At 34.8% G+C, this 19,875-nt stretch overlaps 1 protein-coding gene, 1 long non-coding RNA gene and 2 pseudogenes across 2 annotated transcripts; 2 read left to right on the top strand and 2 right to left on the bottom strand.

The window, feature by feature from the left end:
* The first annotated feature begins 446 nt into the window (after window positions 1-446).
* On the top strand, window positions 447-8,812 carry LOC138313880 (uncharacterized; annotated as a pseudogene).
* A 137-nt stretch (window positions 8,813-8,949) lies between these two features.
* Window positions 8,950-9,996, bottom strand: LOC138313879 (uncharacterized; annotated as a pseudogene).
* A 4-nt stretch (window positions 9,997-10,000) lies between these two features.
* LOC138313882 (uncharacterized) lies at window positions 10,001-12,324 on the top strand. Its single transcript, XR_011207284.1, has 3 exons — window positions 10,001-10,634; window positions 11,292-11,442; window positions 12,198-12,324. It is a non-coding gene; the product is annotated as an uncharacterized lncRNA (long non-coding RNA).
* A 4,963-nt stretch (window positions 12,325-17,287) lies between these two features.
* LOC138313881 (ATP-dependent DNA helicase Q1-like) lies at window positions 17,288-18,816 on the bottom strand (the record flags this gene model as incomplete). Its single annotated transcript, XM_069254133.1, has 3 exons — window positions 17,288-17,742; window positions 18,180-18,335; window positions 18,372-18,816. Coding segments are annotated over 3 exons (1,056 nt in total), but the record flags the coding sequence as incomplete, so codon positions are not given.
* Between the last annotated feature and the right edge of the window lie 1,059 nt (window positions 18,817-19,875).

Below are 19,875 nucleotides of genomic sequence, written 5' to 3'. Positions count from 1 at the left end.
TAAAACATAATAGAAAGTAATGTCTAGAAAAAGTATTTTCATTTAGATTGTCAACAATTACTTCAGTGAAATTCAGTTTAAGATTTAAATAAGCACACACCATTAACTTTATTTAATGAAAAAAATATGTCTATGCTCTAGAAATAAATGGTATAGTCATTATATGTCCCTAATTTATCAAACTTTAAAAAATATTTGTAAATTATTGGTTTTGATTAGATACGCATGCATTAAAATATGATATGATTAAAATTCTAATGGCCGACAAAACTGATTGATCAAATATAGTAATTTGCAAATTTATCTTAACCAAAATATATCAAACTGGTTTTTTCCCCACACGTACATGTACATACTCAGCATACTATGTTATGTTTCTTATGTTTTTTTTTTATATATAAATGTAATGTATATGTCATGTCAAGTTTATGTTGATGTCCCATGTATTTGTAAATGTGTTAAATGCAAAAAATTGAACAAAAAATTAAAAAAATATATATATAATATACATTTATATATACATGTATATTGCATTTTTCATAAAATTTCAATTTTGAAACAAAAATACAGTACATATATTATGTACCGGTCAGCTAGGATACAGAGTTTCTGTTCTTGATCGTCATGATCATAGAAGAAACCTGGTCCACCTCAGAATTAAGACCACCTCGCTATTAAGACCACTTTTACTCAGACCACTGGGTGGTTTTAATAGATAGGTTTTAATGTAAATACTGTTATACATATTCTCAACACATGTTATATAATGTTTCTGACGTCCCTTGCTCATACACATTTTCATTTACAGCGGTTCGGAGCGGTAGGGAGCTGGGTTTTCGAGAAAAATATTTCAAAGATTAAAGGATAGATAACCACCCCATATATACATCTCTTCGTATCTGTAGCAGTGTGCAGCCAAGCGTGAAGGTGTGATACATTGATCATGACCACATCAAAACAATAAGCAGTGATCTAGAGTTGGCTGTTCTATTGTTTAGAGGATTAAGTGTCATTTTATAACGAAATCTTATCGTTTGGTTGTTTATGCAAATTAAATGAAAAAATTCGGAGGTGTTTAAAATATAAATGAAATTGTAATACATGTACGTACTATTCTGTACTAGGCAAATGTACTTATATAATTTGTAACACAATGTTTTTTTTCAGAGTAGATTATCATGTCAAAGTAAAATTGCTGAGTGAATCTGCTATAATATATATTGAAACCACTGAAGCTTATAATTTTCGTTACTGTAAAGGAAATTTTAGAAATATCAACCCATTTCAAATGATTCGACTGAACTAATTAAGTCTTCCCATCTTCTCCTCCCGGTAGGAGTATGTTATTTTTTCATTACATTGTACAGATCAATATGAAATATTTAATGTAAGTAGGAAACAAATTTGACATATTTCAGAGTCAGCCTAATTCAGGTATTCTCTGATAGCAGATAATAAAACCGTGATATTCCACAAAATTAGTACTAATCTGATAGATTTGTATCAATTCATCAAAACAGTAAAAAGTAAGCGTGTCACTATCCTTCATTAAATCAAATACTACAATTATGTTTTTCTTGAACCAAGCCTTATAAGAACAGTTTTTCTACCAATATTCATATTTCAAAGTAAATTATCATGTTCAAGCCTTATGAAAACAGTTTTGGAACCAATAGTCAAATTTCAAAGTAAATTATCATGTCAAAGTAAAATTTCTGAGTGAATTTGCGATCCGAATTTTGGACCTATCCTTGCTCCAAATTTTGCTGAACAACTTTCCATAATATTTAATAAGAAGATATTTACAAATTGTAGTTAGAAAAGGACACTGATGACAATATCTGTCATTTAGGTAACTCGTGCCGTTACCGTTTGTTAGAATATATGTTGTAATGTACTACAAACTTGATAGACATAGAGAAAAAATATTAACATGTTTTGACAAAAAATATCCTTCGTGCCATTTACATGTCGTTTAGTTAATTAACTCAGGTTATTTAGTTTTATAGTTAATATATATACATTCATGTACTTGAAACTTGATAAAGCATATACCGGTAAACAGCTGATAGCTGACAGAGATTTTTTTTTCTCTCTTTCCCTCTCTTTCCCCTCTTTCTCCCTGATATGTTGCCAAAGTAGTATTAGTGAAGTTATGAAGCATGAAAGTCATCCTTTATGACAATATACGTTAGTTTTATATGTTACACGGTCTGACAATCATTAATTTTTGTAGTTATAGATAGTATGGTGTTCTTAAACTTGCTAGATACATTTTTGTTAAAAAGGAAATCCTTGATGTCATTCATATTAGTCATTAAAGGTCAAATACGTGTACGGTATTGCTTAAACATTATATGAGATTTTATATAATATAACCAGTAAGTTTTTTCTTGATATCTGAAGAATGCCTGTTTAGTTTTTAACAAAAAAAAATCAATTTAATTTGACATTACAAGTCACCATAATGCTGAAACTTTTCTTTATATAAACTTGACAACATAAATACTTCCTCTTTGATTGAAGGTTCTGCACTGAAATGCATTATGTGTATTTAGAATAACTGGACCTGTACAAAATGTGAGAAAATAAATCAATGTGATAAATTATTACGACCAAATAAAAAACAATTATTTGTATTAGTTTTTCAGCCTTAGTTTAAGTCCTGTTTTCTTTGGATCGTTTTCCAATTTGCAGTTATACTGATAATATAACCATTGACTTATCAATCTTTAACACTCGAATCAACTCCTATCATCCAGAAGTTTTACCGCAGCAGTACTTTCAGTACTTTGATTGAACAACTGGGCCCAGAGCTCAACCTCTTTTTTGATTCCTGACTGGGGCACTGGACAGGAATCATATGTATTTTACCTTGTACGTGTAGTTTGTCATATAGCATTACATTCATGTACAAGTAATGATTTAATCAGTATAAATTAATAATCACCAAACGTATACATGTATCATCATGATTCATTTGTCAATCCCTTGATTGCATACATTGTACTATGTTATTTTTTTTTAAATATTTCATTTAACTTTATCTCTAAACTTGTTCATTTGCAGATTGGAAGCATATGAAAGGAACCAAGATTTCAGATCTCCAGCCATTGATATTCCAAAACATGTTTCTGTTTCTTGGCCAACTCATGGATATCAACAGTTAATAGCTGATCACAAAGTTGTAATGCCAAAAATTACATCGGAGCAAATTGAAACCTACGTTTTATATAGAATTGCAGGTATACATAAATATGCAATGTGTTATCAAACATGATTTGATAATTTTAAAGCCATAAATATAGCAAAACATAAAACATGTATATTGTCCTATTATATTACATGTAGGATGCTTAATGCTCTGGCACATTTAAAGAAAATTACATATAAAATTACAATATGCATATATACAGTCCCTGTATGTCTCTTTAAAATGATTTTCGTAAGAGCCTTCAATTTTTAAATTTTTTTTTTTATTAAAGCTTGTATGATATGAAAATCTGGGTATACAAATGCACTAGCCATTATGCTAGACCCAGTGACATCCGGTTTAAACAATGTTAAAGTTACACTATATTTATAAATATTATTTCAGCTGATAACCAGGCATCTGCGGACACACAGGCAATGGAGAAAGGGAGGGATCTGATGGCAGCTCAACGTGTCCTTGCTTGTTCACTCCTCTTCGACAAGGACCACATTTTCTTAAGTGGCATAGTGAAAGCTGCTATGAAATCTAAGGTATACCAATGTGTATAGACATGAATGTTTTGCTCTCTTTACGCTCAGATAACCTGATAAATACCCGTTTTCAGACAGAAAGAAGAAGCTACAGTTTCTAGAGCTGATACAATGTTTATTTTCATCAATAATGTTAAATTTTGAAAATGATATCAATACACAAATAAACTCAAAATCCACACATTAAACATTTCAGTTTAAGATTCACATTTCAGGTCTAATTGTAGATAATATTTACCCAGTACATGAATGCATGTACGTCCTTGATGAATGGTATTATTGCATGTCTAATAAATTATGTGCATGTAGACATAGAATTTTACATAAATTGTTTCGAGATCATATAAAAGAATTAAGAATTTATAAAATAATCATTATTATTAAAGGTCCACTCATTATTATTAAAGGCCCACTACCTTCCTAGACCAACACATAAAGGTGTCTTAAAAAACATTGATAACAATATAACATCAGAAAATATACACCGATGGCCTAAGATGAGATTACAACACCAAACATATGCCAGATTTTCTGTGTAATATATGATGATAACAATGGAGAGTCATTTCGCTGTTTTATGGTATTTAGGACGACGGCGGGAAACATAAGACAACCGCGTTATGAAAATAAACAATTTATTTATTTCAATCAAATTGTTAGAAGGTGATGATACACATTAGTAACTTTCGCAACTCTAAAAAATATCAATCTCATTTTACATTCCCATTTTAAAATTTAAAAGCCATTTTGAAAAGGTATTGGGCCTTTAAACTTAAGTTACTTAACTTAAATTTCATTGTTGTCATGTATTATACTGTATATTTTTCAGCTTTCTTATAACTATAAACTCCGGCTTGAGAAAGTTAGTGGGAAGCCTGTAAACTCTGAATGTGAATGTCCGGCAGGAATGGGACCACACAGTACCTGCAAACACATTGCTGCGGTTTTGCTTATGCTTGAAGTATTTACAGGTATTTCATCATGTCAAAAAATGATTTAAACCATCAATGTTAAAGCAGTTACAGCACATATCCTGCTACTCTGAATTGTCACTTCAATTCAACAGCTTTTCATAACATTTTTCTAATTATGATAATTATATGATATTCTTATAACAAATCGAGGAATGACACCATGTTTTTATAGCACAGTCTCAATTTCAGTATCATTTCAAAAACCTGTAACCCTGGGTGAACTTGAGTTACTTATCAGCACTTTAAATTTGATTAATATATATTTAACAGTGTAACTGAATTGAAATACTTATTTTCTATTAAATCATATAATATAACTTATTTTTCAATTATCTACTATCTAGATTCAGGGGAGATCAGAGTAGAAAAAGTCCTGTACTTCAAAACTTCCATGAAGGCAAGTACTAAGCATTAAAATACATTCTAGTGTTCACTCATATGTAATTTCCCCTTCACTATCCCGATCAAACAACAGCTGTTGCTGGAAAAGGGGATGTTGCTAGAGCAATTATTGTAAAGCAAATCTTGATCTGTATGTGTAAAGCGAAAATAACAGTTTATGATTTATTATTGTGTGTATACCAGAAGTGTTTGGACTTTCTGGGTAGCCATATATACATGTATAATTATGTATATGTGTAAGGTATATATGGGTATAGGGTATATGTGCAGGTTACATCATGGCCAGACTTGCATGGTAATATTCGACCACGTCTAATTTACAGTCCTCTTTTAATCATAATAAATGTTTCCTTTCTTCCAGGAAAGCCTGTTCTATCTGCAGACATACCGACTAAGAGATGTTATTCCGACACCATACTAGATGATCCAAGACTACTTAAATACCGAAACAACCCTAGATACACATCATATGTTCATAATGCTACAATCAACTATTGCTCACTATCTTCAATGGATATGACCATGAGATATTTGATTCCAGTTGCTGATTTACAGGTACTTAATTTTACCACACAACTTAAATACTCATTAATACTGCTGCTACTCATTTACAATGCTTTTGAGAAGGGATGGATAGTATATATCACCAAATGAAATATATTGTCATTTATTGATGATAAATACTTGACCATAGTATACAATTCACATTTGGTTTTTATATATATGCAAAATACTATATCAATTTTATTCTATAAATTAATATATATATAAATTCATACATATAAATTAATATTATCATGTTAAAATAACTGCAAAAATTTGTAAAGACCAACAAAGTACTATTTATTTGCATACAAGTTTATTCTCTTGTATGGTGTGGAGTTCTTGTAATGCTTAAATATCCTTCAATGTATTACAATGACAATTTTACATCTTCTTATCAAGACAGCAGCTAAAGACCATGATTACCTAGAACTTCCATTCACACAACACATGGTTGACAGAGCACAGGAGGTAACTATTAGGGTCTTTAAAACAAAACACCGATCTTTTTCTAAAAACAAAAGTATAAATATGTGTATTGGGAACATTTACACTCCACTGAGTCAAGATTTGTAAAAAAAAATATGTGTAACTTTTTCCTAAGATATGAATAAAAATGTTCTTGCTTCTATACACGGTATATGTTGGATATGTATATACAATGTATCTAGAAGGTATATGACTTGACATAGAGGTCTTTATGACTTGACATAGAGGTCTTTAGACTTACTAATATAAACATTTTATTATTTGTAGGTAACGGAGAGACACAGGACATCCAGAGTAACACAAAACTACAAGCAAAGTCACAAGCTTGGATCCATAATAGAAAGTGGAGGATTACTGCTTCAAAGTTTGGGGATGTGACTCACTCTACCTCAAGACCAACATGGAGAAATTGTGTTCATCCATACTATCTTCGAAGCCTATTATCAAAAAATCTGTGTTTCATGGAAAGGCATACGAGAGGAAGGCAATTACTAAGTTTGAACAGAAAACTGGTTTGAAGTAAAAACAAGAGGCCCAGAGGGCCTGTATCGCTCACCCGGTTTCTAATGCCAAGTAATGTTCTGAATACAGGTTCATTGTTTCTTTTCTGAAGGAATTTTAATATTAACCTCTAAATCCCCTATTAGGCCCAACCCCTCCTGCACTCAGGGGGTCAGAGCCAAAATTTATACAAGTTCTGTTCCCCTTCCCCCAAGGATGTTTGTGGCCAAATTTGGTCACAATCCAAGCAAAACTCTAGGACAAGTAGCGATTTATAGGATTTACCTCTATTTCCCCTATTGGGCCCCACCCGTCCTGCCCCTGGGGGGCCAGAGCCAAAACTTATACAAGTTCTGTTCCCCTCCCCCAAGGATGTTTGTGGCCAAATTTGGTTACAATCCATACAGAACTCTATGACTAGTAGTGATTTAAAGAATTTACCTTCTATTTCCCCTATTGGGCCTCGCCCCTCCTGCCCCCCGGGACCAGAGCCAAAATTTATACAAACTCGGTTCTTATTCTCCCAAGGATGTTTCTAGCCAAATTTGGTTACATTCCATGCGGAACTCTGTGACTAGTAGCGATGTAAAGGATTTACCTCTATTTCCCCTATTGGGCCCCGCCCCTCCAGCCCCCGAGGGGCCAGAGCCAAAATTTATACAAGTTCTGTTCCCCTTCCCCCAAGGATGTTTGTGGCCAAATTTGGTTCCGATCCCTGCAGAACTCTATGACTAGTAGCGATTTAAAGGATTTACCTCTATTTCCCCTATTGGGCCCTGCCCCCGGGGGGTCAGAGCCAAAATTTATACAAGTTCTGTTCCCCTTCCCCCAAGGATGTTTGTGGCCAAATTTGGTTACATTTCATTCAGAACTCTATGACTAGTAGCGATTTAAAGGATTTACCTCTATTTCCCCTATTGGGCCCCGCCCCTCCTGCCCCCCGGGGGGGGGGCAGAGCCAAAATTTATACAAGTTCTGTTCCCCTTCCTCCAAGGATGTTTATGGCCAAATTTGGGTACATTCCATTCACAACTCTATGACTAGTAGCGATTTAAAGGATTTACCTCTATTTCCCCTTATTGGGCCCCGCCCCTCCTGCCCCTGGGTGATCAGAGCCAAAATTTATACAAGTACTGTTCCCCTTCCCCCAAGGATGTTTGTGGCTGATTTTGGTTACATTCCATGCCAAACTCTAGGACAAGTAGCGATTTAAAGGATTTACCTCTATTTCCCCTATTGGGCCCCGCACCTCCTGCCCCCGGGGGTCAGAGCCAAAATTTATACAAGTTCTGTTCCCCTTCCCCCAAGGATGTTTGTGGCCAAATTTGGTTCCAATCCATGCATAACTCTATGACTAGTAGCGATTTAAAGGATTTACCTCTATTTCCCCTATTGGGCCCCGCCCCCCTGCCCCCGGGCGGCCAGAGCCAAAATTTATACAAGTTCTGTTCCCCTTCCCACAAGGATGTTTGTGACCAAATTTGGTTCCAATCCATGCAGAACTCTTATGACTAGTAGCGATTTAAAGGATTTACCTTTATTTCCCCTATTGGGCCTCGCCCCTCCTGCCCCCGGGGAGTCAGAGCCAAAATTTATACAAGTTCTGTTCCCCCTCCCCCAAGGATGTTTGTGGCCAAATTTGGTTACAATCCATACAGAACTCTAGGACAAGTAGCGATTTATAGGAAATGTTGACGGTCGGACGGACGGACGACGGACGCCGCGCCATGACATAAGCTCACCGGCCCTTCGGGCCAGGTGAGCTAAAAATGTGGACTTTTTATTGACAAGGACTATCCATACTTAGGTGCAACACCTGATGGAATCATCACAGAAGACAAAAAAGCAATAGTGGAAGTAAAGTGTCCATACTCAGGAAGAAATGAATCCATTAAACCAGGACCTCACTTCAACTTCCTTAAATACATGATTAAAATGGACAGATTGTTCTAAATGTACATAGCAAGTACTATGACCAAATTCAGGGACAGATGCTTCTGTCAAAGCATCAGTTATGCTATTTTGTTGTTTATACCTTCTGTGATTTATTTGTACAGGGAATAGAGATTGATATAGAATACTGCAATTTCAGCATGCTTCCAAAATTGGACTTTTTTTACTTCAAACATTTTCGACCATTTGTATCCAAAACATTATGAATATCACGTATATACACCTGTACATGTACATGGGAAATTGTATATATTTACTTTCCATATGGATTTATTAGTAACAAAGAAGCATACAGACAATTAAAAATTGTTAAAGGTACACATCCTAATAATGATTCAGGTATTCATGCATAAGGTCCAACAATACTTTGCCTAAAATTACACAGGGCAAAGCAGATGAATATAATTCTGGATCCGAAGATCAATTTTGATGATGCAAGTGGTGTATCTAAAATTTTATATTTTTTTGCAAGGCCAATGACCCTCTCTATATGTATTCGTTTTGATGCTATTCGTTTGTCATTTGTAACTTCATGGGCTTCTAGTTGGGATTTGCCTTTTTACATTGTGGGAGTGTTAACAAATACATCCTGATAGGCAAAGTCCTGCACCATTATCCCCCTATCAGCCATAATACCGTCACCTGGACTGAACAGCCTGTTTTCAGAGCGAAGTAGCTCGGAATTCTCAATGATCTGACGATCACTCGCAGATCCACCAAAACTTTCACTAACATATGATACTGCTCCTCTTGGAGTACAACCTATCATTGTTTTCAATGTGTTTTCATGTTTATAACTTGACCATGTGCAACTCTGTGCATTTACCTCCGATAGTTTTTGTATGGGGACCTCTGTAGCATCCAGAATTACTCGAGTTTGAGGGTACTTTTTTCCAAAATCCTCTGGCATATGTTTTGAAACAACATCACGTGATGCCTATATAGCTATTTTCTTCAATTGAAAATATAGGAAGTTGATACATGTGACAATAACTTTTGACACTGTAGACTCGCTTATCTCGAACATAAAACTTAGATCAATGTCATCCTTTTCTTGGCGAAGCTTCATTAATGTAAGAAGCAGTTGATCCTGAGGGGATATAGCTGTACACTGAGAATCTAAATGGAATGTTGCAGGGCCAAGAAGGTTAAAGAAAGAGTAATTTTCAAATCCTGTGTAATATTGTAATTGCTTTGGCCGTGATATAAAATTATCGATAGAACATTTCCCAAGAAGAGAACACTGAGACCCTGACTCTTTAAAGCATTCCTCGCGACTTGTATCGTTGTCATAACTCTCCACCACTACCTCATCGGGAGTTGTTGTTGACAGCGTGACCTCCTCTATAAAATCTGGGATGTTTAAGGTTTCCTCAGCTGCCTCAGACCTAGTCTGGTTCCCTGCTGCGAATGCTCCGATAGCTCTGCGCTATTCTTAGTCAGGTGAACACCGCCGCCATATTGTGACGTAATGCAAATCCAATATGGCGGATACCGGCAGGTATGCATTTAACACTTGACCTAAACAATCCACTTATTCGCGTAATTGACGAATGATCGGCACGTCTCGTGCTGTTATTTATAATCAGAAAGTAATACTGATTTAAATTATTTTCAATTTGGTAGTTGTCACGTCGGCATTATCATGTGTGCGGTAGTTTTCATTCTGACAAGACCGACAACAAAATCTACCTAGCTTCGAAAAAACGACGAAATTTCCATTTTCCAGCTGCGACATCTTTTTTTCTTGTCTTTCATTCGATTCTACAGACAATTTCGCATTAAAAACGATACCTGTCATTGAGATGTCGCCTTTTTCTGTATGGAAAATTACCCCCTATTTCAAACTCTATGTAATTTCATATTGACAATGGATCTGAGTGGAATGTAATTTTTTGTGAATTCTTGTAAAGGGTTCCCTCATTCCGGATTTTTCCTTCTGAGTCAGCATCGACTACCCGCAAAAGATTAAGATCTACACCAACCGGTAAAACTCCATCTCAAGCAGAGAAAAGAGGAAACTATGAGGTACATATTGTAATGTCAATTCATATCCCTTTTTAAATGTAGTGTACAGATGCACAGATGCTAATAATATCATTGATAGCAAATGGGAAATCAAGGATTATAATGATCCTAATTACACATAATCAATCATATATTTGGTGCTTAAATTGATATACCATGGTGTCATTAAGATGTCCACAACTTGTCAAAATCTTTCGCTTGGTTTGTACAGAAACATATATGTATATAAAATATTTCTGGTTTGAATCCCATGTGAGGCAGTTGCAAGGTGTTGACCGCTGGTCATTGGGTTTCTTCGGGGTGTACTTCAGCTTTCATCCAATTAGCATTTCAAGTCCTTAATTAGCATATGCTACTTATCCAATTGAAAGTACCAAAAATTTACAGGATTAAATGAAATGAAATGATTTAATGAAATAGTTTGGAATAACAGCAAATATATAACAATAACGTGAATCCTGCAGCTGACTGGACTGAAAGATGTTAAAAATCCAGAGTTCCATGTCAGAAAGGTGATCCCCATTAAGGTTTACCATAATTGGCGAGTCCTGCCGTCATGGTTAACTTCAAGAATTATATTACCACTGTACGACCAGAATACCTATTGAATAGGTAATATACATTGTATGTGTATATAATATGTATTCCTGTTTTCAGTTGATTGAGATTAATAAAAAGAAATGGACTGACAGTGAGAAAGCAGCACTCAAATGTTTTGTTGGAGAAAATCCCATACCAAGTGATGGTGTCAATAAATACTGGAACAGATGTGCAAGCTATATCAATGATAATGGAGGATTCAAATCAGGTAATTTCATAATAAATGACTCTAAAGTCTAAATACATTTGAAAAGCATCAGTATGCAAGGTACCTCAAAATAGTAATTTTACTGCAAGTACTAACCATATGCATGCTTTTCAGGAAAAATATTAATGTATTCCAAAAGTTTTTTTCTAAACATGTACATGTATATCATAAAAATATTGACTCGCACAAAAACTCACATTATCTAGATGCTTTTCTTTACATGGAAAAGTACCGTTCTAATTTAACTATAACAAACAAAAAGTATAGAGTCAATATAACCAAGTTCATGTACTTTACTTGCTGTCATCTTTATTATTAATTCAACATCATTCTCATACATATGTTAAGACATACACACACACAACTCATCCTATGTAATGACAAGACATTACAGACACATACATACACAAAGCTTGACAATAGTTTGTGATCCTGAGGGTAGAATATCCCTATCATTCTTATCCTTGTAGTATTATTCTCTCAAACCTTGACATATTTAGAACAATTTAACAATTATATAATATCCCACCATTTAGAATAACTCGTAGGTTGACAATTTTGTGTTGTTTGATACAAAGCCATTGATATAGATGTAGTTTTCTTTATTTGTTTTAATATCTGTTCTATACACAGGGACCTGACACAAAATGTTTAAGCAATGGTATATGTATATGTAGTTAAAAAAATTGCCAGGTCCCTGTGTTTCCACATGTTAGTTTTGATTAATATTTGTTTCTTCATATTCAATATTTCAGGAGATGCATGCAGAATATTATACAAGCGGACGAAGTCGCTAAACTTTGAAACATCTCAACCTCAACCTCCATTCATCAGACGTCCAGTCATGTGTGATGTTGCAGTACAGACAACACCACAACAACACAACAAACTCAGACAACTCCATCTCTGCCAATAATCAATGTCAGGTACAGAAATGAAACCCAAGGGAGAAACTTGTGATATGACAGATTGTTTCCAATAATTTATTTCCTTTTAAACTCATTAACAGGATACTTATTCACCTGTAAACATTGACAGTTTGTTTATATACCAAATGCAAAGTTATGTTTACAACCAATCAATTTCAATCATTGTAAATTATGAGTTTTATGAATATACAGTTAGTGGGCATGGTCTTAGTCTTTCCAATGTGTATTTTGTAATAATATTTTCTAATTATATGTATGTATTGTGTAGTCTGCGTGTTTGAACATACAGGGTCTTTCTTTTTTCTTTCTTTCATTATTTCTCTCTCAACATCCTGATTTTTGTCATTATGAAGATGAGCAATGGCTTACACAGTCCAGGCCATGACTTCTCGAAACTGAAGTTCAGACTTCAGTAAATAACTAAGTTTTTCTCCTTATATAACACATGTGAAAAATGGACTAAGGTTTGGTTTGCAAAATCGGGGCCTTATTCATTAAGCGGATTTTCATTAACAGTTGTATGATTTTTCTTTCAGGAATGTGGAACGAGAATGGTCATACTTTTCGAAAGCGTATGATCCACAGAATGATCCAATGGTAACAACCGCTCTAAATTTGTCGTGTACAAGACTTCCCTCATTTGCCAACATCACAAGTGAGGAGAAATCCTCTTTGGTACATTCCCTATTGTATTGCGACACGGAGACTGTGGCGAACACTATCATGAAAGTGAATTCTTTGAAAAAGGCTGTGAGGTTACATTTCATATGGGACATTGAACAAAGTGCGTGTGCAAAGGCGGTTAAAGGTGGAAGTCTCTATCCGCGACACATAGACTTGAGACAGTTTTCATGGAATCCAATTTGCCATGAACTTCTACAAGATTGTCCTCTGCTTGCTGAGACTCTACTTGCAGTGGCGATACCAACATCCAAACTCGGAATTCCTGATGTCATTAAGAAAGTATTGCCAAAATTAGGTCTCATTTATGGCATTCTCATGAACAATAGATATAATGAACTCTCAGTAATACAGAAAGTCTTGGGCATTACAATGAAAGATGAACAAACACATGAAAAGGTACATTTTGAAAACAAGTACATTTCATCATTTCGTTTTAGTGATTTGTTCAGGTTTGTTTTGCTTTTTTCGATACATGTTTTTGCTTTCAGTGTTACTGTTATTCTCCATAAGGATGATATTTCATGATTTTGTTTCCATTATATATCTATCAATTATGGACCTTTGTTGAGGTACATATGGTGTTATATCACCTGAGTAGATTCTACAAGGGCATATGAACCAAAACAAAGGTCCTTAATATGTATATTAGATATGATTATTATTTTAAATGTTGGCTTCGTGCTAAGTTATATAGAAATGGATTAACTACACTACATCTTCCTGTTGAACTCCATGTCAGGGTATTGCGACTTCATAATCACAATATCGACTTGGTTGGACGTCACAATAGGGAATATTGACTTGGTGTTTCTAAAAATGGAAGCATCCAGTCAATATGCTAAATGTCGCCCTCCACGTGACAGTGTAATAGCAAATGAAAAAAGGGGAACATCGGAGCATATCTAATATACATAAATATACTTGTAGCTATTGTATACACTACATTATTGATTTTTGAAGTAGGAAAGCTTTGTATTTGAAAATAATACCATGTACCTCATTGGTGAATTCAAATACGACGAGATCAATATCATGGAATGTCATTTAGTGTACATGTATTTATTAGAATTTTTACATTTCTTTTTGAACAGATAATTACAAAAGATTCAAAATGATTTCATTGGTGTTTATGTTAAAACTACCTCTAGCTTTTTGGAAAGCATTTGAAAAAGATAGGTGTTTAAATCCTTTAAATAATTACATTCTTTCATCAACAGCATATTATTATGCATGTTGGCTGCAGGAATGTTGTTTTATATTTAAAATATCAGTTGGTAACAATACAGTGTTATCCTGACAATGTCAACAAAATTAGAAACTCTTCATTATCATATTCATGTAATTCAAGTTCATTATCATATTAATATAATTCAAATTCATTATATTGCACTGGCTTTTCAAAGCTTAAATTTTTTTTAAATGGATTTAAGCATCAATCAAAACATCAGTGTGATACATGTGAAAAATTTATCACTTGTATTACACTGATAACAGCTTGTTTATTTTTATTTAAACATTATTAAGCATGTTGTTATGAAATGTTTGTGTTAATTATGACGAAGACATAGTTACTATAAATTTTGACATTGACATAAAACTTGACAAACTTGATATTTGACATTGAAGAAGATTTCTTGAATTATGCATTTGATCTGCCCAATGAAACTCTGCAGTTATCACACAGAAATCTACAGCTGGATGATGTTGGTGCCATGTGACCATTTGACGTGATTATCTGGAGGCTGAGCAATACTAATCATGTACTTGGTTTCAATAATATTTCCATTGTTGAACCATGTTTTATGATTAATTCCTGAAAGGGTAAGGAACTTATAAAGGTTAACAAATTAAGATACCTGGTATTGTGAACTGGATGCATTTTCATTGATTTAGTTTCTTGGTTTCTTTGTTTGTTCTAACAATTGTTTATACTAACTGTTACTTCACAATTGTTGTAGTCACTGTAATTGTAATAGGATAATTGACTGTTCAAATAATTTTGGAAATGAGACCTGTTGTTTGGCTTTCATGAACAGTGTTACTGTTATTTATAAGATGTTAATGGAGGCCTCAAATTGTAATAAGTCCCGTAGTCACTTACTTTTTATATACTTAAGAAGATTGTTTATAATCATTTTGATTGATGAATCATGGATTCTGACAAATGAAGTTGTGCAAGATATTACTAAGATTATAAACATGTTTCTCATTTTAAACATGGAATTCATGCACAAAGCCTAAATCTTTGAATGTTATTACTAAATAAATATTTGTAATTATAACTTATTGTTAGGACCAGTACTATATGTATCTGCTTAGATATGTTTACTCAATATCATGTTTAGGATATTTCTATTTGTAACCTACATCTATACAATTATTTAACTGTAAATCTTAAACTTGTAGGTATTTGACAGGCTTCAAGCACTTGGAATCACAATGGGGTATGAAGGAGTGATGAAGGAGATTGCAAAACTTGGGTCATCATGCTTTCAAGAACTACAGGCAGCAGTAGCTGGTGGTAAAAGTTTCCGTCTTGTTGGAGATAATGTCAATTTCAAGAGGATTCGACATGAAAGGGAAGGGCACCATGGTGGCACAAGGCATTGGTTTGGATCAGCAGCTATTGTACAACACTTGACATTTGATGATTTCTGCGACCAACCTCAAGGATTTGTTAAAAATCTAACTATGGACAAAATTTTGCCTAACCCTTTGGATGAAGAGAAGCTGAAGCTTGATTACATCACTCTTATACTAAGAAATGCGAAGGATCACATTCCATTTCTGAAGATCTTTGATGGCTTATGGAAAGAGGTCTTGGAAGGTCAATTTTCCAATGAAATGGCAGGAAAATCACTCGTTGTGCCCCTGGAGATACTTCCTTATAATGAGGCCCAGTACAGTGATGTGTGCAAAATCTTATTGTCCTATGTAGATGTTGTAGATAAATCTACGGATCACGTGACCATAGACAGGTACATATTGGAGGAGACCAGTTAACAAGAGAGCGCTTCAGTGGAGCAAAGTCGCTGCGGTTTGGGTCATTTGATGAAAGATCAAAAATCGGGGATCTCACCCCAATAACTTTCGAGTTATGGCATATGGCAATGAATTTTCTCACGCTTATATTCAGTAAACTGTTCAGTACTAACAGTCTCGAGACAGGAACTCTAAATGGAGAGAAGATACGCATCAGACGCAATGATGTCCACCAAGATGTGAAAAACAATTATGACGTGGACAAGGACTATTTTTTATCTTTTACTAGAGCTTACATTGTGGATGCATTATGCGATTTCTTTGGCCTTGACGATACAGACAAAGAACCAACCAAACATATTCCACCGGACCCTGTTACACCAGCATGGTTCCATGAAACCATGAATACCTTCATCGATACCTACATCCTTGCAAAGGTCAACACTTACCTAACCGATGTTACAACGGTCGAAGAAACAAGGACACCAATCCAAGTTCTAATCGGCAATAACAAATATATTACTTTGCATGTGTTGAACAGACAGAAGAAGACTAAAAAGGTACCTGTTGATGTTGATCACGTACAACAATACGGTAAAGTTACCTTGCAGCTTGGACTGCTCTACATGGAATTTTTGGACTGCATCCATAATCCGGACAGAGACAGGATGTTACGGTGTATGAAATATATGATGGTGATGTTCAAAGCTCATAACAGCAGAAGTAAATATGCCCTGGAAATCCTACGTTTCCTATGCCACCAACAGGCTAGCTACAGTTTGAAAACAGCATATGAAAGTTTTTATGGACTATTTGTAAACACGAGGGGTGGAAAGGATACTCATATTCCAGCTGACCTTCAAATGGAACATATAGTACACAGAACAAAAACAATCCTGAAGGGACTTGGTCCCATGAACAGGGATAAGAACTTGATGGTGCGGTCCAAGGCAGTTGCTGCCTTAGACCAGATATCTCATAACTATGACAACGTAGCTGGCAGTTTTGTTAAAAGACGAGCAAATTTCCATAAGCAACGCGATTCCATATCAGATGAGAAGAAGATCATTCAAGATCTCAGAGGAATCAGACCATTTGAAGTCCATCCTACAAGAAGTTACGAAGCACATAAACAGATCCAAGCACCAGTGGATGATATTGAGACATTACATTTGCAATCATGGATTGATTATCATAAGTCTAGACTGGATGTTGAGTTTGGAAAGTGATTTATTAATTTCCGACATAACTTATTTAAATGTACCCAGTATTACTTTCACAGATTCTGCAACAAATGTGGGTAACTTGTAATAGTTCTCAACACTATCTAATGGAACCATTTCATATGTCTCTGTGATTCTTTCAATTAACATGTCATTAAGATGAAATGTAATTTCACCAGAAACATCGGCTTCAACATACTGTTTCAGAGCTTGCTTGACTAGAAAACGGACAACCTGATTTTGTCCTTTTACTTCAGTGTCAGAATCTTTGCTACAGAGATCACAACATTTATATTCTGCTGGTTCGAGTGGACAGTTTAAGTAATCACTCAGAAATTTGCGACGACAGACTTCGGTTTGTTTCAAGTAATTCTTCATTTCTGCTGAGACTATTTGTGAGGACAGATCCATGGCATTCACATATATTACAGACTCTGCTTCCCCACCGGTTCTACCTGCTCTTCCTATTTCCTGTATGTACTCTGCAAAAAGAACATCAAATGCTACCAGGTAACAACAGTAATGTTTTGGAGTGTATTTTGTTAAAATCTTAACAAACCTACTTATGTAAACATGTGTCCAAAGTTTGAAATGGGTGAAATGAAGAGTACCCGAAGAAAAGAAAAACCACTGACCTACAGTCAGTACTTATTCACTGACTGATATCAGCTTTGAACAAAAATATCATCATGAAAATATGTATAAATTTACATATTTCATACCTAGTTTCATATATTAACTTACATTTCCTACCAACATATCAATTTTAGTCAATAATCTTTTTCGACATCCATTTCCATTTACAGAAATGACAAACAAAAATAACATTCAAGAAACTTTAACAGGTTTATCTTAATTTCATTTTTTTTAATGCATTTTTTCCAAATTTATTACCCTGAATATTCCATACAATAATTACCTTCTGCAGATGATGGTGCACCAGCATGGATTACTCGTTTTACTTTTTTTAAATCAGCTCCCATACCTAAAGCTATGGTGGCAAATATCACCCGTATATGATTGTCATCACGACCTAATGTTTCTAATATATATTGGTTCACCTCCGCATCCTGGGCTGAATGGTACTGGACAATCACACTGTTTTTTTAACTTGGATCTCCAATGTACATATGGTCTCCTAAGAGAATTTTAGCTAGATCAATGGCTCTACTGCACCAAATTAGTTTTGTGTATACAATTGTGACAGGGTAATCATGTTTATTTTCAACACTTAGTAAATATTCTTCATATAACTGTTTAAAAATATAGTCATAAGGTGCAGTTTGAGTTTCGTCTTTCTTATAACCTGGCCTGGGTTTTACAGCAAGTGAAATGTTTTTACGCAAAAGAGGCGTGCAATTTATTAGTGTTCCTTTCATTTGCAAGTCTTTGCGGATTTGTTTCACAGATTTTGAATTCACAGTAGCAGTCATAGCAACCATGGTGAACTTTGGAAATATAGCTTTTAGATTCTTTATATTTTTGTATGCTGGCCTAAAGTCATCCTGCCATTGTAAAATACAATGGGCTTCATCGACAACAATTACAATGTTTTCCTTTACCCATGATTAATCTACAAGTTATTCAAGAAAATCGCTACTGAGGATGTTCTCGGGGTGGCCAGTGATGTAACAGACATTGTCACCATACAAAGAATCAACATTGGCATAGTTTTCAGTGATGTTCACAATTCTTTCCCCATGTTTTTCACAAAGTTGAGTAATAATTGAGTTTAGTGGTTCCAAAATTATCACTTTACAATTGATGTAGAATGGGATCAACTCGAAGATCAAACTCTTTCCGTAGCCTGTAGGAAGAACAATAAATGTGTCTTTCTTATCTTTGATACTATATAATGCATCAATTTGCCTTGGTTTCAGTGATGTAATTGGTGGTGACTGCACATGTGCATTATTATATTTGTATACGGCTGTCTTTAAATCACATACACGCTGTATGCTGGCCATGTCCAGTAATGCGTCTTCGATTCTGGTGATGTCTTATCTAATTGTAATCAGCACTGAAAATGAAATACATGAAATTACATAGAGTTTGAAATAGGGGGTAATTTTCCATACAGAAAAAGGCGACATCTCAATGACAGGTATCGTTTTTAATGCGAAATTGTCTGTAGAATCGAATGAAAGACAAGAAAAAAAGATGTCGCAGCTGGAAAATGGAAATTTCGTCGTTTTTTCGAAGCTAGGTAGATTTTGTTGTCGGTCTTGTCAGAATGAAAACTACCGCACACATGATAATGCCGACGTGACAACTACCAAATTGAAAATAATTTGAATCAGTATTACTTTCTGATTATAAATAACAGCACGAGACGTGCCGATCATTCGTCAATTACGCGAATAAGTGGATTGTTTAGGTCAAGTGTTAAATGCATACCTGCCGGTATCCGCCATATTGGATTTGCATTACGTCACAATATGGCGGCGGTGTTCACCTGACTAAGAATAGCGCAGAGCTATCGGAGCATTCGCAGCAGGGAACCAGACTACAATATTGAAGGCTTACAAGGGGGGGGGTCTTTTATGAAAACAATACAATATGATATTACAGGAATGTTAAACTTTTCACTATTCAACCATTATTATAACTCTGTT

Source organism: Argopecten irradians, unplaced genomic scaffold, assembly GCF_041381155.1.
Source record: "Argopecten irradians isolate NY unplaced genomic scaffold, Ai_NY scaffold_1022, whole genome shotgun sequence".
NCBI lineage: Eukaryota > Metazoa > Mollusca > Bivalvia > Pectinida > Pectinidae > Argopecten > Argopecten irradians.
Note: the sequence above shows the minus strand (reverse complement) of the source record. Positions and strands in the feature narration are given on the sequence as shown.